This window comes from Benincasa hispida, chromosome 7, assembly GCF_009727055.1.
Source record: "Benincasa hispida cultivar B227 chromosome 7, ASM972705v1, whole genome shotgun sequence".
NCBI lineage: Eukaryota > Viridiplantae > Streptophyta > Magnoliopsida > Cucurbitales > Cucurbitaceae > Benincasa > Benincasa hispida.
In genome coordinates, this window is record NC_052355.1 from 25,902,817 (window position 1) to 25,925,649 (window position 22,833).

General features: G+C 38.8%; 2 protein-coding genes across 2 annotated transcripts; one reads left to right on the top strand and one right to left on the bottom strand.

Moving 5' to 3' along the window:
• The first annotated feature begins 5,667 nt into the window (after positions 1-5,667).
• On the top strand, positions 5,668-6,564 carry LOC120081510 (17.8 kDa class I heat shock protein-like). The gene has a single exon (XM_039036460.1). It carries the CDS (start codon positions 5,921-5,923, stop codon positions 6,398-6,400), a length of 480 nt encoding a protein of 159 aa, XP_038892388.1. The 5' UTR covers positions 5,668-5,920; the 3' UTR covers positions 6,401-6,564.
• LOC120081509 (7-deoxyloganetic acid glucosyltransferase-like) lies at positions 6,540-8,247 on the bottom strand. The gene is made up of 2 exons (XM_039036458.1): positions 7,677-8,247; positions 6,540-7,595 (listed from the first exon to the last, which is right to left on the bottom strand). Exons 1-2 carry the CDS (start codon positions 8,173-8,175, stop codon positions 6,643-6,645), a joined length of 1,452 nt encoding a protein of 483 aa, XP_038892386.1. The 5' UTR covers positions 8,176-8,247; the 3' UTR covers positions 6,540-6,642.
• Positions 8,248-22,833: the final 14,586 nt, after the last annotated feature.

The following is a 22,833-nucleotide window of genomic DNA, read 5'->3' on the forward strand; positions in this document are numbered from 1 at the left end:
ATAGAACTTATTCTTAAAATTCAATAAGTTGTTATTGAATAGATGTTTTTCTTGTGACAAATCCAATAAACCTAAAAGTACTTTGACTATTACATGGGTACTTGAACTTTATGTAGAGACATAAAAGTGGATCAGGTTCGAGTAAATAGTCGAAAATGATCTATAGTATATGAATAAGGTTGGATGTCTTATTCTGGTAACACTATTGGATGCGGCCTACTCTGTAGTTGTTACAAAGAGTTGTAAAGTGCTACAAACAAAGTGATCCTAATTCGTACATGTTATGATATGAGGAGTGGGGTCGTCCTGTGCAAATGAGTTTTTTACAAGATCGGATCACGAAATCAGTCACTCTTATTTTATAATGTTGTTTACTATTTAAGACTGGCTGTTTTAAAGCGATGACCTAGGTAACTTGACCTTAATCTTGAGCTAACTATTAACTTCTGTTTGTTCGACATTATCCTTTAATCTACAAAAGGTGAGAGTAGTCCCACAACACTGCCCAATAAGCCTCTCATTTTGTGGATAAGGTTGGATGAATAGCTGGGGACATAACCCTACAAGACGGAATTCACTCCTATCCAATTAGGGTAAGTAGAGAGGTTGTTCCCTTTAAGTGCTGATTCTAAGTCTTGAAAAGGGGCCCTACCCTCTCATTGGCCTGAGAGGGACTCGATTTGCTGATTGGATCAAAGATCAATTGTTCATTAGATGATTAGTGGGACTTAAGGAACAAGAGGTAATTTCGGGGGTAAAACAGAGATTTGACCCATCCATTATTACGAACAACATGTAAAGGGTTAACTTACTAATCATGGTTATATCGAGTGGACATAATATATCTATAGTGAGGGGAGTTCAATTATGGGCTTTAGTGGAGTGGCCCATTAGTTAACGAATGGGGGTTAATTTGGACTAATGAATTTAGCCGATTAATCTCGGATCATTAGAGCCCATGATCTGTAGGTTCACGAGGTCCCCCTACTAGCTCGGAAATAGATTACCTCTAGAGTAACGTGATAAATTAATTTAAAACGTTCAAATTAGAATTAAACGGAATTGAAAAATTAATATTTAAATATGATTTTAATATATGAAGGTGAAATTGTATAAAAGTAATTTAATATTTGATATTAAATTAACTAAAATTATTTCAATTGTTTAAATAGTTATTTATTAATTTTATTAGATAAATTAATTTATGAAATTAATCTTATAAAATTAATAATATTTTCAATTTTATAAATAAATTGATTTATGAAATCAATTTTTGAAAAGTTGAAATAGAAGAAAAATACACAAAATAGAAAATTGGAATTTTCCATTATCTTCTTCAAGTAGCTCATCCATAACCCAACATCTTCAAGCATCAATTACTCCAAGCATGAGCTGCATCTCATGCAACTATCTTCCTTGCATGAGGGTCTACAATATATTGAAGAGATTGGAGTGAATTTGAATAAAGGCAATCGATAAAATTTTTCTGAAAAATTCGATTGTAGAAGGTGTTCTTCAAAGTGGGTTGCTGTTGTGGGTTCTTCTTCTAATTCCCTTAATTCAAGCTTCAGTTGAGTCCCACAACTCAATCTAGAGTACTTAGTAGGGAAGATCTTGGAGTGGTCTACAACAAGATTCCGAGAGATTTGCAGCTAGAAATCGAAATTTCAAAGGTTCAACAAAGGTATGACTTGAAACCCATTTATTTCTGCAAAAACATGCTTTAGTTTTTGCCAAAATTAATGAATTAGAGTGCTTAATGATCCTTGTAACTCGCTGCATGATGATACAATCCAACAAGATATTCATCCATCTAGGCAGCAAATTGTATGATTCGATCCAATCTCTGAATATCTTCGCAATTGCTTTTCTTTTTCGTCCCACACTTTCCAATAACTAACAGAATAACCATACTTTTTCAAGATAATATCTTGTAATGTTTTGACAACAACTGACAAATTTTCTTTTTTAACTATGCTGCTTACCTTAGACGCAATTAGATTTGAGCCCAATTGGTTATGATCCTGACTCAGTCTTGCACACACACAGGAATAAAGGCCATTATATTGGGTAATTTCAAATTTACCGTTTTTTTTACGGCAGACAGTGTGAAGTCTCCACGTGCACCTATTGCCATATCTTTTACACCTAACATCCCATACTGTTTTTTTCGACTCGACGACTTCAAAATTTTGGTTGAATGATCGAATAGCTTTTCACTGCATTTTTTAAATCCAATTTGGAATTGAATATGGTCCCCTTAAGTAATGAATCATACCCCATATTACTTTTTTCCTCCATTGTCGAATCAGGTACAATGTTCATGTCGTTTAGGTCTATCTCAGTAAAAGTTTCAAGGACTTCGTTTAGGTAGTTGATCTAGATCGATATCATCATCGCCTATTTCAACTTCTTCATCGTTTATGGCAATAGTTGGATCACAATGCTCATCCTCCATATTATGACTTTCCAACTCAATAGTAGTTTCAACTTCTACTCTCGTTGAGGTTGGACTTGGGACACTGGGTTGGGATATATACAGTTCAACTCTATTTGGAGGGTATGGAGCGTTGCTCATCATGAACCGTACATCAACTTCATTTCGTAATGAGATAGGAATATAGAAAGTAGATCCTACTACATAACTACCATATCTAAATATTACCTCTACCCCCATCATCTTTATTCATGGATAATGCATCACATAATCCATCGATTAATGTGTTGAAGTTAACTTGACGATGCATGTTTATACGAAGAGATGGTTGACTATCATATTCTATCTCGTTTGGCCCATTAGCAATGTTTCCATGCATATAACATAAAAATTTAACAACGTCCATTGTAGTTTGGGCAATGCAATTTGATATTTATCGTAATATATGTAAGTATATATTCGGCCAACTATATTAAAAAAAATTACACTCAAAATGAAATTTTAATTTGACCATTTAAAACATATAATAGATTTTCATTTTTTTCATTTAATTAGGCCAACTATATTAAAAAAATATTTAACTTTTTGGTTGTATTCGTTTCAAACAATGGGTCGAAAATGGAAAATAATAATATAAAAAATATGTACAAAACCATAATAAACAAATAGGTACAAAATCATGATAAATAAGTATGTGTTATTCCTATTTTTTATAAAGGAATGCTTTTTCTTTTAAAATAATATCCACCTTCACACAGAATAATAATTAAAAAAAATGGGTACAAAATCATGATAAATAAGTAGGTGTTATTCCGATTTTAAAAAAATAATGTTTTTTTTTTTTAAAAAAAAAAAAGAAATGCTTTTTTAAAATAATATCCACCTTCAAACAAAATAATAATAAAAAAATAGGTACAAAATCATGATAAATATTGTTACTAAAGACATGCATCATCATTTGATCATGAATCAATGATAAATATTCTTTTATATTGACATGAATCTTTGTTTTTTAATCATCATAAAATTTACAATATTAAGGTGAATAATCCAAAATAAATTGACTAGATAAACGGTAAACATAACAACAACAATAATACTAACATTAACATCCAAACATTCAATAATCAATAATCAATACATCATTCCAAATAATAGTAAATAACTATATACATAACCTTTGAATGACTTGATTGTAGAGTTTTTCGAAATAATAGCCACGGTAAACCAAAAAAAAAAAAAAAGCAATACAAAATCATGAACATTTTACATTTTTGTTTCATTTGAGAAATAAAACGTCCAATTAACCTACTATAAAATAAATTCTCCAAATAATCCAATATAAAATAAATTCTCCAATTAATCCATTATAAAATAAAACATCAATGTTTCTCCAATTAATCCATTATAAAATAAAATATCAATGTTTCTCCAATTAATCCATTATAAAATAAAATATCAATGTTTCTCCAATTAATCCACTATAAAATAAAGAAATAATATCCACTATTAAAAAAATTTTAATATAGAAATATACACTAATACCACTATTAACTTTATATTCTTATTTAAATACCTCTTTTTAGGTTTCATTTTCATTCTTTAATTGTTTTTATAAAAAAGTTATATCATTGGTTTTAGTTTTTCTTTTCTTTTCTCCACAAAATAAAGTAATATCATTATTTTTTCCATTAGGAATATATTCTTAATTTTACATTTAAAACTACTAATAAATTTTAAAATTTTGGCAAAATAAAAAAAGATGTTTGATTATGCTCCTAATTGCAAACCTTTTTCTTTTTACGTGTGATAGATATATATAGGTATTTTATGTGAAGGATAGATTTTTTGATAACATTATATTTTTTTTTCTTTAAACGTGAATTAAAGGTAAATTTTGGTTTTTAAAAATTTGAGTTAGATTATTTTCACTAAAAATAAAGAGAAAATGTGATTTTTTTTCTTGTAAAAAAATCTCTCATTTTACATGTGATGTTAAAAGATATGGAAAATGTGATTTTTTTTTCTCTTATGTATGATGCTCAAATATAAGAGAAAAAGAAATTATTAATGATTTCAAATGTAAAATTTTGTTGAATGCGTCTTTCAAAGCTAAGCATTTCAATATGGACAAAAATAATGCCCTATTTATCTAAATAGTTTTAAAAGTGCATTTTTGTCTAATTATCATTGTAAAGTACCTTATTTTTTCAATTAAACCGTTAGTACATTTGATTTTGAATTTATTATGTCATTGACTTAGTGAATTTTTAAAAAAATCTAGAACCATTTAGAAGTCTAATAACCTATTTTTAATAGTTAACCTGAACATATATTATACAATATTAATAACATGTAATTCTTTCTTATGAAAAACTATGAAATTAAACCAATATAAAAAAAATTATGAGAATCAATATAAAAGAAATTAACCCACTATAAAGAAATATATCAACTTATTAAAAGAAAAATATTGCACTTTACCAAAAAAAACTTTGAATGATGGTTTGTAGAACTTTTCTTCAATATAATATCCACCGTAAACAAAAACATTAAAAAATCAGTAAAAATTATCAAAAACTTAATTTTTTGTTAAATAACAAAAATATATAAACTTACCAAATAAAATATTGCACTGAAATAAATTAATAATATGAAGGTGGAAATTGCGATGGTTGTTAAATTTGAAATGAGAAGAAAATATGGGGAGAAAATATGAAGATGAAAGATTGATTCTTCGGTGTTTGAAAATGAAGGCAGAAGATGATCTTCGGTGTTTGAAAATAAAGGAAGAAGGTAAAAAAATGAAGGGAAGAAGATAAGATGATGGATGATCGGGTGGTTGTTGTTTGTAAAGGAAGAAGATGAAGAAATGAAGGTTTGTTTAGGGATTTTAAGTTGGAATTGAAGGGGAAGAAGACAAAAAAGAAATAATAAAATATATTGAACAGACGCATTCAGACTGACTTGACAACTCTACTTTTTCTAACCCACCTAATGTATCTATTGAACAGATGCATTTAGACATTTTTTTTTAATGAATTGAAAAAAATAATATAATATTTCAAAATCAAGAGATACATTCGGATGAGGACAAAAAAAATAACCCCATTTACCTAACTAAGTTTAAAAGTATCCTTTTTACCTAATTAAAATAAAAATTAATCCTATAAACCTAATTAACTCGAGAAAAAAAGAAATTGAGTTTTTAAGGACAAAAATGGGAATTTGAAATTCCATGGTCCAGAGGGTTAGAGAACAATATGGAAGTTTCTACAAGTTCTCACTCTTCCACCAACTTCTGATAAAAAGGAACGAAAACACCAGAAAAGTGGCGAAATATCTAATTCTCTCTACCGTTCTATTTAAACCACCTTCAGTGTGATTCTTCACCATCAGCAGCAAAGCAAACAACAAACAAATTTCATTTCACGATCCACATTGTTGCACTCTTTTCACAAGCTTTCAAGAATCAAGAACACCATGTCACTGATTCCAAGCTTTTTCGGTGGTCGCAAGAGCAACATCTTCGACCCCTTTTCATTAGACGTTTGGGATCCATTCGATGGATTTTCATTCTCAAATTCGTTGGCTAATGTTCCTTCCTCTGCTCGTGAAACCTCTGCTTTTGCCAACACTCGCATCGACTGGAAGGAAACCCCACATGCCCACATCTTCACTGCCGATCTCCCTGGAATCAACAAACAGGAAGTCAAAGTTGAGGTTGAAGAAGGCAGAGTTTTGCAGATCAGTGGAGAGAGAAGCAAAGAACAGGAAGAGAAGAACGATAAATGGCATAGAATTGAACGAAGCAGTGGGAAGTTCATGAGGAGATTTAGGCTGCCTGAAAATGCTAAAGTTGAAGAGGTGAAAGCCAGTATGGAGAATGGACTTCTCACTGTGACAGTACCAAAAGTGGAACAGAAGAAGCCTGACATCAAATCCATTGAAATCTCTGGTTAAAGTTTTCTGTTAACCTCTGTTCTTCTCTGTGTCTGTCTACCCTGTAATAATGTTCTGTAAATCTCCTATGGTTTTAAGTTTTTGTTGAATGTTTCTACAAATCCCACTTTGGTTGGGTTTCTATTTTCTTCTACTAATGTAGTGAAAGCGTATGACTTCCTTTATTAATTATGTTTGCATATCCAACTATCAACTGCGCACAATATATTACATAGCTTAAAACATACAGAGAAATGAAATGTTTAATCAATGACTTGTCTCTGCTGACGAAGCAATTGAATATCGTTAATCATCCGCTCTAAATCACAGTAAGACGATCCACCTTCTTCCACACTTGTAAGAGCCAATTTTGCAGTCTTAAGAACAGAACCCATCAATTCATTTCTCCTATTTTCCATCACATCATTCACCATCTTCGCTACTGTCTTTCTATCGCAAACATCCTTCATATCCAAACCAATCTTCCATACCTCGCTCACGAATCGGCTGTTCGTCAGCTGGTCGGCAAATTGAGGCCAACAGATCATCGGCACTCCAGCGACTATTCCCTCTAATGTTGAATTCCATCCATTGTGAGTCAAAAACCCTCCAATGGCTTCATGAGCCAACACTTCCTCTTGTGGCGCCCAACCGACCATACACCCTCTTTCCCTTGTCCCCTCCTCCAACTCCGCCGGAACCCCATCTTCCTCATCTTTTCCGGCCACCAAATCAGGCCGCACAACCCACAGAAACCGCTTCCCACTATCCACCAATCCATGCCAAAACTCCCGAAATTGGTCATCCCCTATGACTGTAACACTGCCAAAGCTAACATACACGACCGATTTCGAAGGCTGAGCGTCGAGCCACGCCAGGCAGCTCCGATCCACCTCCCGATAGCCATTGGAAGACTCTAATTCCGGCGGAGACTTTTCGCCGGGAAGTCTGGATTTCAGGTGAGCGTTGAGAGGCCCAATTGTGTAGATATTTCGGCATCGCTTTCGAAGGCATGACAGAATCGGTCCTTCCAATTCCTCAAACGTATTCAATATCAGAGATTGAGTTTTAGAGCTTTGTATTGTTTGGTCCACGCAGTATTGAAGGATTGGTTCCGTTTGTTCCCCCACTCGGCTGAAGCTCGGAAGATCTCTGCATCGGAGAACATTTTCCATTCCATCCACTCCTTCAATCATTCTATCCATGTCTTCTTCTCCTGTATTTCAACGGAAATCAAATTTTATTCAGATTGGGAGGAAATTTGAAAAATTAGAAAATCGATTGTCGATTGATTTACCTCTAACAGGGAGCTGCCCCTCTTCAATGAGTTTGGGAATGGACGAATAAGCCCAGAAAGAACAAGCACTAACGGTACGGAAACAGAGAACGGGAATTCGAGGCTTGGCGTTGGAATCAACCATGAAACTGAAAAACCCATCAAGAATTATGCAGGTTGGGATCGGACCCAGTTCACCGGACAGCAGCATCTGTCTGAGAAGGGGCTTGGTTACGGCTTCCATGCTCTGAGTCAAGACAGATAGCTTCGTTAAGCTGCCGATATAGGCCGGGGGAAGGCCGTCGGTGATGGTATGAAATCGGAATTTGGGAAAGCGAGAGAAACGAGAATGGAGGTTTGTGTGAAGAATTAGGCGTTGGTGGATAGTGTGGATGTTGAGGAAGGTGACTCGGAGGCCGGAGAGGGAAAGAAGTTCGGCGAGTTTGAGCATCGGATTGACATGGCCTAAGGCTGGGAAGGGGAACATCAGAACATGAGGCTCTGCTTCTTCTTCCTCCATGTTTCTGCAGGTTCCAGGACTGGCTTATCTTTCTGGTTGCTTGTATAAACAGTAAACCACTTTACCAATTTATTTTAACAAAATAAATAAAAATATTAAATTGCAAGTTTGGATCTCATAGTTGAAAGAGAGTCAGAATCTGATCTCAATATTTATTTGTTCCCAAATTAGAGGCATGAAATAATTTAAAATGATTAGAAGAAAAAAAGAACTTGGTTAATGGGAAGACGCTTGGTTCTCCCGCCCTAGCCGTCGCGTGGGGAGTAGCTGATCGTCTTTTCACCGTCGGACGCTGTCGACTGTGAAGCCTCACCGTCCGTCTCGCTCGGTCGTGAAGCGCGCCGCCAACCGTCTTGCTTGGTTGTGAAGCTTCAGATCCGTCAACCGTCTGCACGTCCAAACCTGGTCGTCTTCACGTTTGGCGTCTGATCCAGATCTGTTTGCTGCTACCTACAGCTTCGCGCACCTGTATTTGGTTTGGATTTGGCTTTGGGTCGTCCGCTGATCAGGTTTCAATTTGGGTTTTTGAGCACTTGGATCTGGTGGTTTTACTTTGGGTGTGACTCGATTGCACCTGGATTTGGGTTTCTAATTTGTTCTGTGTGCTTAATCAATGGTGCGTAAACTGTCACCATTAAGGCTGAAGGAGAAGAATGGTTCGCAAGTGTTGAGGCAACCATACCGTGTTATGAAGCCTGAGAGTGAGCCAATTGTTGCTGAGAAGGTTGGGTTGTGCTCGGAGTTGGAGGGTTTAAAGACCCTTTTAGAGCAAGCGGACCATTTGGAGGAGGGTAAGATTCGTGGAAGTGGTGCCAGAGATAGGGGTTTGGTGAGGTTGAAGACAAAGGTGGCATCAACACTAGAACTAATGGGTGCAAACCGAGTTTGGGGTGATCCGGGCAGGTTTGGTTTTGGGGCTGGGGCTATTAGGGTTGTTGGGGGAACCGAGCTGGGTGTGATGAAGAGTGGGTTGAGCTCAGGTGAGGTTAATGGGCTTTTGCTAGAGGCCCACTTGAAGGAGGGGGGACTTTCTGGGTCTGGTGGAGTGGGGGACAAGGGGGGGCTGGATGGGGAATGTAGGCAGCATTGTGGGCCAGAGGGAAGGGTCGGGCCACATGAAGGAGGTTTTTGTCGGGGTTGGGCTTAAGGAGGGGGAGATTGGTGAGAGGTTGGTGCTGGGAGATTTGGATTCAAAAGGTGGGCCGAGTCGTGGGCCTGATGGTAGGCGGGTTGGGTTGGGAGGTTTAGGAGATGTGCAGGGTGGGTTGAAGGGTTGTGGACTTGAGGAGGGTTGGCGGGCTGGGTTGGGAGAGGTGGGAAGGGTCGAGGCTGATGTGAGTTGGGTTGTTCCCATCATTTCGATTTGGTAGGGGAGTCATCTTCTGAATCAGCTAGGCTGAATTCTCGATTTGGTAGAAATGAGGCAGGTTTGGGTGAGGGAAATTTTGGTCCGATGGGGAGAAAACCGTGGTCGGCCCTATTTGGCTCGAATTTGAAAGGGAACCTCGAATTTACCCCTCTGTTGGTTGAGGATGATAGAGTTGTTATTGAACCTTGTGAGGATGTTCTTGATGCGGGAATCAGTATGTGGGACAAATCTTTAGTGGGATGCGAACTACCGTATTATGTGATTTATCGGCTTATTAAGAGAATTTGGGGATGTGTAGAGATGCCCACCATTACTTTGCTGGACAACAACTTTATTATTTTTAAATTCCTCAAATCTGAGTCTCGGGACTGGGTGTTTGAAATTGGTCCGTGGTACTTGGGTGACAAACCTATCTTACTGTGACAATGGTCACCAAGTATCATCCCTGAAACTTTTGTCTTTGATTCTTCTTTGATTCTGTTCCAATCTGGGTTAAATTGGAACGTGTTCCCTAGGAGTTATGGACGGATAAGGGTTTAGCAGTGTTGGCTAGTGTTGTGGGTACACATGTTTCTTTTGATGTCACAACAAGAGAGAGGCGCCGTTTATCGTTTGCTAGAGTTTGTGTAGAGGTGGATGGGGAATCGTTGATGCCCTCTATGATTACTGTTCGTATGCGGGGTCAGGAGTTTATTGTTCTAGTGACTATGAGTGGAAACCATGTAAGTGTGGATGTTATAGTTCGTTTGGACATACTGTCGCTATGTGTGATAAGTAGAGTGTGTCAAAGGTTTAGGATTTAAGTATTGTGGTGGTTAATGAGTGTGGTTCGGGGGAGTTGGTTGGAAAGGTGGCATGGGTAATGGGGGATCTGGTGGAGCTGATGTAGGGAGAGTTGCTACTCTTATGGTGGTGAATGGTAGTGGAGGGTGTGATGGTGAGTTCAAATTGGTTAGTCGTAGGTGACGTGAGAAGGAAATTGTTAGGAGTGGAGTGGTGGTGGATCTCCGGGTTCGTCACCCTTGGGTAGTAGAATAGTTTGTGGTTCCCCTAGGATTACAGGGTTTATGAAGCATGTTGTTGAGCGTAATCAGTTTGACATTTTGAGTGATGAGGGGAGTGATTTGCTAGCGCTGGCTATAGTACAGTCAAACCCTGATCGTTGCTTGTTATGGATGCGATTTTTGGGAGTACGGGCAAGAGCCCTGTGGGAGGTAGTAGGTGTGATTCCTTGTTGTTATCATGAACTGGTGTTCATGGAATGCTAAGGGGTTGAATGATCTTATCAAATGTAGGGTTGTGGCGGATTTTTTTTGTTCTTCGTCTGTTAGTTTTTGTTGTTTGTTTGAGACTCGGGTTAGGCAGGAGAACTTTGATGTGGTATTTGGTAGGTTTGGGGAGATTTAGGGCTGTGTGTGTAACTACAATTTGAATGGAGTTGGGAGGATTTGGGTGTTATGGCGGAGGAGTGTTTATGATTTCATCCCGGATGTCAGTGAGGATCAGGTTTTTTTGGTCCTTGGTGGATATTGCATCTAATGTTCGTGTTCATGTAGGTGTGATCTATGCTTCTAATTTGGTGAGGGATAGGAATAAATTGTGGTGTAGTTTGGTTAATGTATGTGCTACTTGGATGTGTCCTGGTATTGTTATGGGTGATTTTAATGCTATACGTAATAGTTCGGAGGCTTATGGTGGTTGTCATAGTTTGGGAGAGAAGGAGGAATTTGATAGGGCTTTGTTGTCGCAAATCTGGTTGAGCTGAGTGTGCTGGGGAACCGGTTAACTTGGACTAGTAAAGTTTAGGGGAATGGTCTCTTACGTCGTTTGGATCGTTGTGTGGTTAATGAGGCTTGGATGGTGTATTATCCTTACTTGGAGTTTAGAGTTGGTTCGTAGGGGATTTCTGACATAGTCCTCTTCTGGTTTCGAGGGTGAGGTGAGGAGTTGTCCTCCGCCCTTGTTCCGTTATTTTAGCCATTGGGTAGTCTGATGATTTTATAGATGTTGTTTCAGTTGTGTAGAGAAGGCGTTTGGAGGTTTCCCCTATGGTAACTTTCTTGAGGAATCTGAGGGATTTGAACCCGGTTTTGCATGCTTCTTTTGGAAGGCGACTCTCTTTGTTGTCTGATGAGGTGTAGGTGGCTAGAAATTTTATAGAGGCTGCTCAGGTAACAGTTGAGAGGGATCCCTCCTCGGAGTCATTTATATTTGGAGGCTGTCCGAGCCACTGAGGTGTTCTGGTCGGCGACTAGATTGGAGGAGGCATCTCTTAGGCAGAAATCCCTGGTGAAATGGTTGGAGTTGGGTGATCAGAATTCAACGTTTTTTCATCACTTCGTTCGTTCTCGGTGTAGTAGGAGTGGTTTGCTCTCAGTTGTTTATTTTGAGGGCGTTCGGTAGTCTTCTCATGAGTGAGTGGCGGGAGTGGCTGTAGATTTCTTCCGTGGTAGTTTGGGGTCTCAGTCTGTGGGGTATAGGTACCTTACTTCTCGGATTGGGGATAATGTGCAATTCAGGTGGCCTGGGGAGTGTGTAGAGGCTCTTAGTCGTCCAGTGATTAGGGAGGAGTTCAGAGGGCTTTATTTTCTATGAAGCTTGGGAAGGCCCCATGCCCTAGAGAGTTCTTAGTGGATTTTTATAAATGTACGTGGAGTGTAGTTGGTGATGACTTTTGTGATGCATTTATGAATTTTTTTGAGTCGTGTTACCTTCCTTGTGGAGTTAATGTCACTACTATCACGTTTATTCCTAAGCAAGCTGGTGTTGAGCATATAGAGAACTTTCGGCCTACCTCCTATTGTAATGTGGTGTATAAGTGTATTTCGAAAGTTCTGGTAGAGAGGTTATGAGTGTGGCTTCCAACATTCATTAGTGGTAACCAGTCCGCTTTTGTGCTTGATAGGTCTATTGCTGATAACATTCTTTTGTGTCAGGAGCTTGTGGGGGGTTATCGGTTAAACAAGGGGAAACTGCGGTTTGTGTTGAAGGTGGATCTCCAAAAGGCTTATGATTCAGTGAACTGGGATTTTCTGTTTGGAGTTCTTCTGCCTATTGGTACTCCTGTACAGTTTGTTAGTTGGGTGCGGGCTTGTATCACGTCTTCTTTTTTCTCTGTGATGATTCGTTATCTCCCTATCTGTTTGTGAAGGTTATGGAAGTTCTTTCGAGGTTGCTGAATAAGCCTCCTGTGTGGTTTAGGTTCCATGACCGTTGTGAGCATGTTGGCCTGACTCATTTGGCTTTTGCTGATGCTCTCATGATTTTCTGTGCGGCTAACCAGGGTTCTTTGGATATCGTGAGGAGTGTTCTAGCAGATGATGCGTTATTTTATGAGGTGAAAATGTGGAATGAAATGCGGTGATGAAATGCATTGAGCAATCAAGCTTTCTCAATGGAATCGAAGTATAAACCCCACTGAGTTTCCTAGTAAGTCCAGGGTCGAACTCAGGGACTTGGGAAAATAGTTTGCGGCGGTAATTTTCAGGAAGACTTTGCGGTAACCGGTAATTCAAATAGTTGTTTGGTGTTGTTGTTTGTGGTAATAAAAATAAACAAATGCGGCGAATTTTCGAAAAGAGTTGATAAAACGGAAGATGCGATGAGTATGTTGTGAATAGGTTGAGAAAGGATTTGGCTAACACTTCCTATGATGCGTTCATGTTATGCGATCATGCAACATACATACAATAGTAAACCATCTCTCAACGCGAATGCTACAGCTTCTAATGCTAGAACGCATGCGATATATGCGATGAGTCTATAGAACCTACACATAAGCCTTTATTCTTATTTATGCGATGACAAAATGACACACACACAAATAAGGCAACCATATAATATCATACTTATCTCTAGGGTGCATGCGATGCAGGTTGGCAAACAGAGCTTATCTCTAAGTCCCTATCTCTTGTTTATGCAGTTCTAATCTTGCTCTCTCGAGTCTAGACTCTAACCTAGTTCTCTAAAGTCTTAGGTTCTTTCTTTAGACTCTCTCTCGAGTAGCTCTAAAGGGGTGTTGGGCACAGCGTAAAACAAGATAATCACATGCGATGAAGATCCTAGGTCGTGTTAGCTTAGTTCTTCTCAACCCATTCGATAAGTTTAGCTACTAATGCGTGCTAAGAGAGTGAACAGATGTAGAATAAGAACTTCCATTGTATAAATATAAATTTGAAATATTAAACAATAATGCAAGAAGAGAATAAAGAGCCTGGTAGCAATCTGTTGCTTCCCAGGCTTTTACACTATCTTTTCTACTTTTGTTCAAAAGATGGCCCGCTCTCTGCTTTCTACACCTTCGGGTTCTCTCTCGAGTTGCCCTGAGCGATCTTCCGGCGTCTCTTCTCTTCTCTCGCTCTGCCTTAAAATAAAAAGGAAAACTATGGACAAAGCTGAACTATGAACAAAAAGAACCGAACCTCTTTTTTTAAGGATGCCTTTGGTATTTATAGAGTTTTGGGGTGAAAGGTGGCTTCTCTCTTATGATTGCACAGATGGGATGGCTTTAATTTTCTGACTGATACGCCAAATATTTGTCACTGAAAAGCTGAGTGTACTTGTTATCATTAGCGGCTTGTCAACTTAATTCGGATTCGACCATCATCAGCTTTCTGTCCCATTGTGATTAATTATGCCTTTCACCTAGATGCGTCCACCAAGTTGCGTTGGCTCTATGCGGCAATCCTTCTTGAGCAGATGTTTTTTAGCACAAATCACTGCAAAGCCTTGCGGTAATGCTGCACTTGTTCGTTGATTTATTGTGATCGTGCTTTCTGCCTTGCGTTAATGCATATTCTGCATAAAAATACAAAAATTAACTGTTTCTATGCCATGGATGCATGCGACCGCAATGCTATGAACTTAATGCTTTTTGGACGCATTCTAACATATTTTATCAAAATTAAAATGTGATGCGATAATGCAGAATTTGAAATAAAGTCAAGGAAGAATACAACCCCCAAATTTGTGCTATCGCCTGCATTGTTTGTTGACGCATCCTGCTTTGCGGCGATCTTCTTTTTTTTGGATTGCAGTGACGGAATGAAGTAGTTGTGTCTTCGTGTGGCGCCTTCGCAATTGTTCGCCTCGATCGTTTGCAAGAAAAACATCGAGAGGGTCAAATGATTTTAAACAAAACAAAATCTTTTTTCGCAATCGTTCAGCACGATCGTATTTTTATTATTTTTTAGTTTTTTATTATTGTTATTTTTTTTTGTAGAGAACTAAAAATATAATGAAATGAAAATACTGAGTAAAGAAAAGTTGAAGATTTCATGATTCCAAAACTTGGGTCCCTGATGAATTTCGATCGTCTGATAGCGTAGGGACCACCTACTTCTTTCTTATTCAGAGTCTCTCAATTCCACAGAGTCGACTTGGCGATGCCAGCCTTCTCCGTGATATACTTTTACTCGCTGCCCATTAACTTTGAATATGTTGGTTCCGTCATCATTAGATAATTCGACCGTGCCATGCGGAAATACCTCTCTAACTATGAATGGTTCGAATCAACGTGACTTTAATTTCCCAGGGAAGAGCCATAGTCGTGAGTTGAATAGTAAGACCCTTTGCCCGACTTGGAGGTTCTTGCCGCATATGTGTTTTGACATGTCAGCGCTTTGCGTGCTCTTTATAGATCTTTGCGTTCTCATATGCAATCCTCTATTCCTCCAGCTCGACCAGTTGAAGTTTTCTCGCTTCTTCTACTTTCTTCAAGTCAAAGTTTAGCTTCTTCATTGCCCACAATGCTTTGTATTCCAGCTCCAGAGGCAAATGACATGCCTTATCAAATACCAACGTATATGGGGACATACCTATGGATGTCTTAAATGCAGTTCGGTATGCCCACAACGCATCGTCGAGCTTTGTTGCCCAATCCTTTCGCGAAGGCCTTACTACCTTCTCAAATATTAGCTTGATCTCCCGGTTGGACACCTTGGCCTGAGAATATGATTGACAAAGTGGGACCCTTCATCACTTATTATGGCACGTGGGGTGCCAAAACGAGTGAAAATGTTTTTCTTCAGGAATTTAGAGACTACCGCCGCATCACTTGCAGCGCATGCCACAGCTTCTACCCACTTGGATACATAGTCGATGGCTAAAAAATTATAATTTTTGCCATTCGATGGAGGGAATGGTCCCATGAAGTCGATACCCTATACGTCAAACAACTCAAGTTCCAAGATGGTGTTCATAGGCATTGCATGTTTCCATGAAATATTACCAGTGTGTTGGCACCAATCACACTTCATCATGTAGTCAGCTGCATCCTTAAACAATGTTGGCCAGTAGAATCCACTCTGTAATACTTTAGCTGTAGTGCGCTGTTCTCCAAAGTGCTCACCATATGGTGAGTCATGACATTGTGATAATATACATTATTGAGCAACATTTGGTATGCATAGTCGCAGAATCTAGTCTGCCCCCTTTTTATACAGATTTGGCTCGTCCTAAAACTGTGATCTGCATTCGTACTTGAGCCTCCTCTTCTGGTGGTCAATATAATCCTCTGAGAATTGCTCACAAACCAGATAGTTGACTATGTCAGCATACCATGGTAATTCTTCAATATGGAACAGCTGCTCGTCTGGGAACACTGCACTCACTTCTGATTGGTTGCGGTCAACCTTTGGGTTTTCCAATCTGGATAAGTGATCCGCAACTTGGTTCTCCACCCCCTTATGATCAATTATTTCTATGTCAAATTTCTGGAGGAGGAGAACACATCTGATCAACCTCGGCTTCACATCCTTTTGTGATCTGCATTTGTAATTCGCCAGAGATTGAAAGCTGCAAAGAAATAAAAAAAAAATTACCTTTAACACGCTGATTTGCCGAAGTCCCTAGCAATGGTGCCAAAAACTTAATGCGTTATTTTATAAGGTGAAAATGTGGAATGAAATGTGGTGATGAAATGCGCTGAGCAATCATGCTTTCTCAGTGGAATCCAAGTATAAACCCCACTGAGTTTCCTGGTAAGTCCAGGGTCGAACTCAGGGACTTGGGAAAACAGTTTGCGGTGGTAATTTTCAGGAAGACTTTGCGGAAACCGGTAATTCAAATAGTTGTTTGGTGTTGTTGTTTGCAGTAATAAAATAAACAAATGCGGCATTTCGAAAAGAATTGATAAAACGAAAGATCGATGAGTATGCGGTGAATGGGTTGAGAAAGGATTCAGCTAACACTTCCTAGGATACGTTCATGCTATGTGATCATGCAACACACATACAATAGTAAACCATCTCTCGACGCGAATGCTACGACTTCTAATGCTAGAATGCATGCGATATATGCGATGAGTCTATAGGACCTACACATAAGCCTCTATTCGTATTTATGCGATGACAAAATGACACACACACAAATAAGGTGACCACATAATATCATACCTATCTCTAGGGTGCATGCGATGCAGGTTGGCAAACAGAGCTTATCTCTAAGTCCCTATCTCTTGTTTATGCAGATCTAATCTTGCTCTCTCGAGTCTAGATTCTAACCTAGCTCTCTCAAGTCTTAGGTTCTTTCTTTAGACTCTCTCTCGAGTAGCTCTAAAGGGGTGTTGGGCACAGCATAAAACAAAATAATCGCATGCGATGAAGATCCTAGGTCATGTTAGCTTAGTTCTTCTCAACCCATTCGATAAGTTTAGCTACTCATGCGTGCTAAGAGAGTGAACAGATGTAGAATAAGAACTTCCATTGTATAAATATAAAGTTGAAATATTAAATAACAATGCAAGAAGAGAATAAAGAGCCTGGTAGCAATCTCTTGCTTCCCAGGCTTTTACACTGTCTTTTCTACTCTTGTTCAAAAGATAGTCTCGCTCTCGCGAGAGTCGGCCCGCTCTCTCCTTTCTACGCCTTCGGGTTCTCTCTCAAGTTGCCCTGAGCGATCTTTCTGCGTCTCTTCCCTTCTCTCGCTCTGCCTTAAAATAAAAAGAAAAACTATGGACAAGGCTAAACTATGAACAAAAAGAAACGAATCCCTTTTCTGAAGGATGCCTTCGGTATTTATAGAGCTTTGAGGTGAAAGGCGGCTTCTCTCTTATGATTGCACAGATAGGATGACTTTAATTCTCTAATTGATGTGCCGAATATTTTTCACGAAAAGCTGAGTATACTTGTTATCATTAGCAACTTGTCAACTTAATTCGGATTCGACCGTCATCAGCTTTCTGTCCCATCGTGATTAATTATGCCTTTCACCCAGATGTGTCCAGCAAGTTGTGCCGGCTCTATGCAGAAATCTTTCTTGAGCAGATGTTTGCGAGCACAAATCACCGCAAAGCCTTGTGGTAATGTTGTGATCGTCCGTTGATTTCTTGTGATCGTGCTTTCTGCCTTGCGTCAATGCATATTCTACATAAAAATACAAAAATTAACTGTTTCTATACGATGGATGCACGCGACCGCAATGTTATGAACTTAATGCTTTTTGGATGCATTCTAACATATTTTATCAATGCAAACCTTCATTGTTTAATAACTTAGCACTATAATAACGTGCATTTCTGCCCGTTATTAGTAGATTTTATGGAGATGTCAGGGCTAGTTGCAAATGTGGGAAAAAGCTCTATGTTTGTAGCGTGAGTGGATTTTGTTGAGGCTAAAGAGCTTGCTACATTTATGGGGTTTTCTCTTGGTTCTCTGCTTGTCAGGTATCTCTGGGGTTACCGTTGTTGGCTGGTCATCTTAAGGCTGTGGATTGCACCTCATTGATCCAGAGGATTATTGCTCGTATTAGGAGTTGGGCGGCCCATTCACTTTCGTTTGCTGGGAGGTTACAGTTAGTGAAGTCTGTTCTTCAGTGATTTCAGGTGTTCTGGTCCAACATCTTTGTTTTGCTTACTTATGTCTCTAATGAGGTTGCTCGTCTTCTATAGGCTTATTTGTGGATGGGCAGGGTGGAAGGTCGTGATGGTGCATGGGTTGTTTGGGATGAGGTTTTCTTACCAAAGGGTGGGGGAGAGGGGGAAGGGGGGGTTGGGCATTAAGCATCTGGTGTCGTGGAACCAGACAGCTATTATAAAGCTTCTTTGGCTTCTGTTGGTTAAGTCTTGCTCTTTGTGGGTGGCGTGGATGTAGGAAATCACAAACAGAGATCTCCATGAGCAGTAGAAGTGGATTGTTTCAAATTCCATTCAGATTGAACATAACCAATTACAGTCTAACAGGAAACTAATAGATAATGCAAATATACAGAAATTACAACATGCTATAAGAGATTCAAGGGATAAAGTATGTGTACCTTTAAAGAACCATTCTTCAAAAATCAGTATGCGTACCTTTAAAGAACCATTCTTCAAAAATCCCTCGATCAATATCCAATGCATCCAACGAAGTACTCGAACGCAACGACCATAACAGCCAACAGCACGAACACAAACACAACGATCGTCTGAATGCTCCTCAAACCCAATCGAGTCCAACCCGATTCATGAACTGAGTTAGAACACCACCACAAGTGTTACCTTGGTATTCTCGTGTGAGAATCCAGGAGTTGTGGGCTTTGTATGATCTTGGATTGAGGAAGATAGTGACGAAAATCAGATATGAGGACTTCCATGAGCAACGGGATGATCGTTCCAAATTTCATTCATATTTGAACATACAAAATTACAATCAAGAAACGGAAGCTAATCGATCGTGCACAATACGAAATTGCAGCATGCTTTATCAGATAATCAAGGGAAAGATTAAACATACCTTTGAAGACTCATCTTCAAACTCCCTTCATCACGAATGCTCGTTCAATCTCCAAGACTACTACATACGAATGCTTGAACATAGCGACCACAACACAGCACGATCAAACAGCAACCATGAACTAATGGAATGGCCTCCAAAACCTCGACCTTAGTCCAGTTGAATAAGATATCACCATAATGGCTACCTTGGTATTCTCGGTGTGAGAATCCATAAGTGTGAGCTTTGTGTGGACTTGGTTAGAGGAAGAGACCGGAGGAATAACAATCGTGTAAATGATTAAGCAAGTGAGGGATGACAACAATTTATCGTATAGAGCCCAATCGTTTAGCAAATGCTCCGCGATCATGTAGCAAATGCTCTGTGATCATTTAGCTACAATCAGTTGAGTGAACTATCGTGTAGTGTCACTCCACGATCATTTAGTCTCTCTTCAACTATCGTTTAGTGAATCCTATTCACTTGATAGCAAACCGTGAGTGAGTTTCTGAAAATAGCAACTCTCATAACAACTACTAAAATTAGGAAAATATTTTTCCTTTTATCTCACGGTTATCATGAAACCACCAATAACCTCACACTCAATTGGTTATTAGAGAAAAAGAGATAATTATCCAATTATTAATATTATTATAAATATATATGATAATCAACTTACAATATTATATTTATAACCTATAGTTTTAATATTTCATCTCATGAAATATATAAACCTTAGTTCTTTTTCTATTTCATGGTACTTAATGTAAATCTCATTTACATTAATCCTCCACTTGATGTATCTCATACATCACACCGATCATATGATATATAATCGAATTTTCACTTGTCAATTTGAACATTTCAAATAAACACCAAGAACTGATTCTCAACTTGAATCCATTGAGCTACCAAAGGGACCTTATAGACCTGTAACTTGAAGCTCCAACGGTACGGGAATAACTGACTAAACTCTTTAGACATGGGATCCACCATCTATTAACTGCCAGGCACTCGACTAAAGACCGATAGCTGCACTCTTCTTACTATATATATATTTTGTGTCCATATCAACCAATCAACGGTGCGATAACCCTTCACAGATCACTCGTAAGTACAGCTGGGTCAATAACCGTTATGCCCCTATAGTTACATCTAACTCCTTAAGTACAATTGATCTCTCTAATGAACATAAGTGATAGTTCTATTATGAATGAGTCCTCTCTTCCAAGAGAAGTTGTGGCCACTATGTTCAAGCCTCGGAATTAGCCCTTAAGGGAGCAATCTATCTACTTACCCCTGCTTCGGGGAATGAGTGAATTCCATCTTGTGTAACTGAGTTCTCAGCTTCTAAATCAGACAAATCTCCAAAAAGGTAGGCATGTTGAGTTGGCAATCTGGCCACTCTCACCCATACTAATCAATGGACCGCCCTCAAAGGCAAGAGTTCCCAAAGCACTCAGGATTGAGGTTATGTCACCTATGGTCGTCTAGGTAAGATGTAAGTCTCAAGTATCAACGACGTCATATATAGAGACTAGTCATCTCGTGGTCTGGTTTTATACAAACTCTTTGTATAGAACACCCCTGCTTGCATGTCTCCACATGAATGGTTAGGATCTACCATCTGTAGTAGTTTACAACACTTGTAAACCTCTACAAAGCGGACCGTATCTGTAGTGTCACCAGGATCAGGTATCTGATAGCTTGTAAAAATAAAGCTATTGTAGCCTTTTACTTAGAATTATGAAGGTTAATAAGCAGAATATGCGTTAATAATACTAAGAATAAATGTAGAAAAGTGAGCTTGCGTTGACCAGCACCAGAAATCCTCACTAACCCTATATCATACATTATTATGCATCAAAGCATCTATTTTTGCAGCTATTGCAAGAATTGATCGCATGCGTCGATCTCAGACCGCCACAAGAGTAATCACATGCATTGATTTTCATAAAGACTAGTTCGCTGCATGGAATGCTGCGTCCACAGAGTGATAATTGTGATGGAAGATTGATCACCAAGTGGGTGGAATGCGTTGACACTTCAGGAGAAACTAGCATGAACGCATACCTTGGGAGTATCAACAAGATAAGGTGATGCTGACATTTCACATACAGCGACAGAAGTAGTAGTGAGTCAGAGTGGAATCATCAATGTTATTGGCGTTTGAGCTCTATAAATAGAGCCTTGGATCTTAACTTCAAACCATTCGAGTTTCTACCTTAGGAAGATTCTTGTGATCACAGATGAGAGCATGGGCAAGACATTCTTTGAGAGTTCTTCACCTCCATAGCCCCTTCCGAGTGGTGACTGGAGTTTCACCGGAGATAGGGCTCAAGAGAGATTTCTCCACCATCCATTCATGGCACCACCAACAGCCTTGACGCACTTTGAATGAAAATCAAGAGATTGCTTACTTCTAGCCCTCCACCTCTCCTCTTATCTTTGTATTGTATTACATTTTGGCTTAAGACATTAATACATTTTGTAACCAATACATCTCTTAGTTCCCTCAGCACCATCTCTATCACCGTCTTCTTCTTTATCATCGTTTACATTCATCGTTTAGTTAAGTGTCAAAGACAACTCGCATACTCAGTCGTGCGCAAAAAAGATATGACCATGTAGCAAACCACTAAGAGGTGTGTGTTGCACGAGTATAGTGAGTTAATCCTCCTTGCTTGGTGTGAAGCTGTCGAAATGCTTGTCTATGAGCTGATTAGCTACAACCAACTGTTTGAGAGGGTAAGTAGTGGAACACACTAAAGCAAAGTAAGTACTGTTCCTAGAGATATGAACGATCTTATACTCGACGCAACCATGCGTTATAGAGATATAAGCATGTGGCCAACCACCGAGAGGTGTGTGATGTGTTAGTGTGGCGAACTGGGATTACTCTTGCGACCAAGCGAAATGAAGTGGCGAATTTGATGCGTTGTGAATATGATGAAATAATGGTGTATATTGCGATGGTGGTGTATGTGTTGTGCATGCAAGTTTTCTTAGTAAAATCCAAGTATAAATTCTACTAAGTCGCTTGGTAAGCCCAGGGTCGTACACAGGTACTATGGAAACAGTATGCAACAGTGATTTCTGATAACTTTGAGATGACAAATAAAACAATGCGTTGATTGATATGTTTGTTTAAGGTATAGGTTCTATGCGGCGGAATTGAGAAAATATTTAATAACAACAAAAGTGACAATGAGTATGTGAGGGAACGGGTTGAGAAGGGATTTAGCTAACACTTCCTAAGATTGCGTTCATGTTATGCGATCATGCTACATACATACAACAACAAGTTATCTCTCAATGCAAATGCTATAGTTCCTAGTTTTAGGACACATGCGATGTATACGATGATGTCTATAGGACTTATGTCTAAGTCTTCACTCTTGTCTATGCGATGATGAGTGACACACACATACACAAGGCGACCGTATACTACTATAACCTATTCCTAGGATGCATGCGATGCATGTTAGCAAACAGAACTTATCTCTAAGTTTCTGTCTCTTGCTTATGCGGATCTAATCTTGCTTTCTCAAGTCTAGATTCTAATCTAGCTCTCTCAAGTCTAGGTTCTTTCTTTAGACT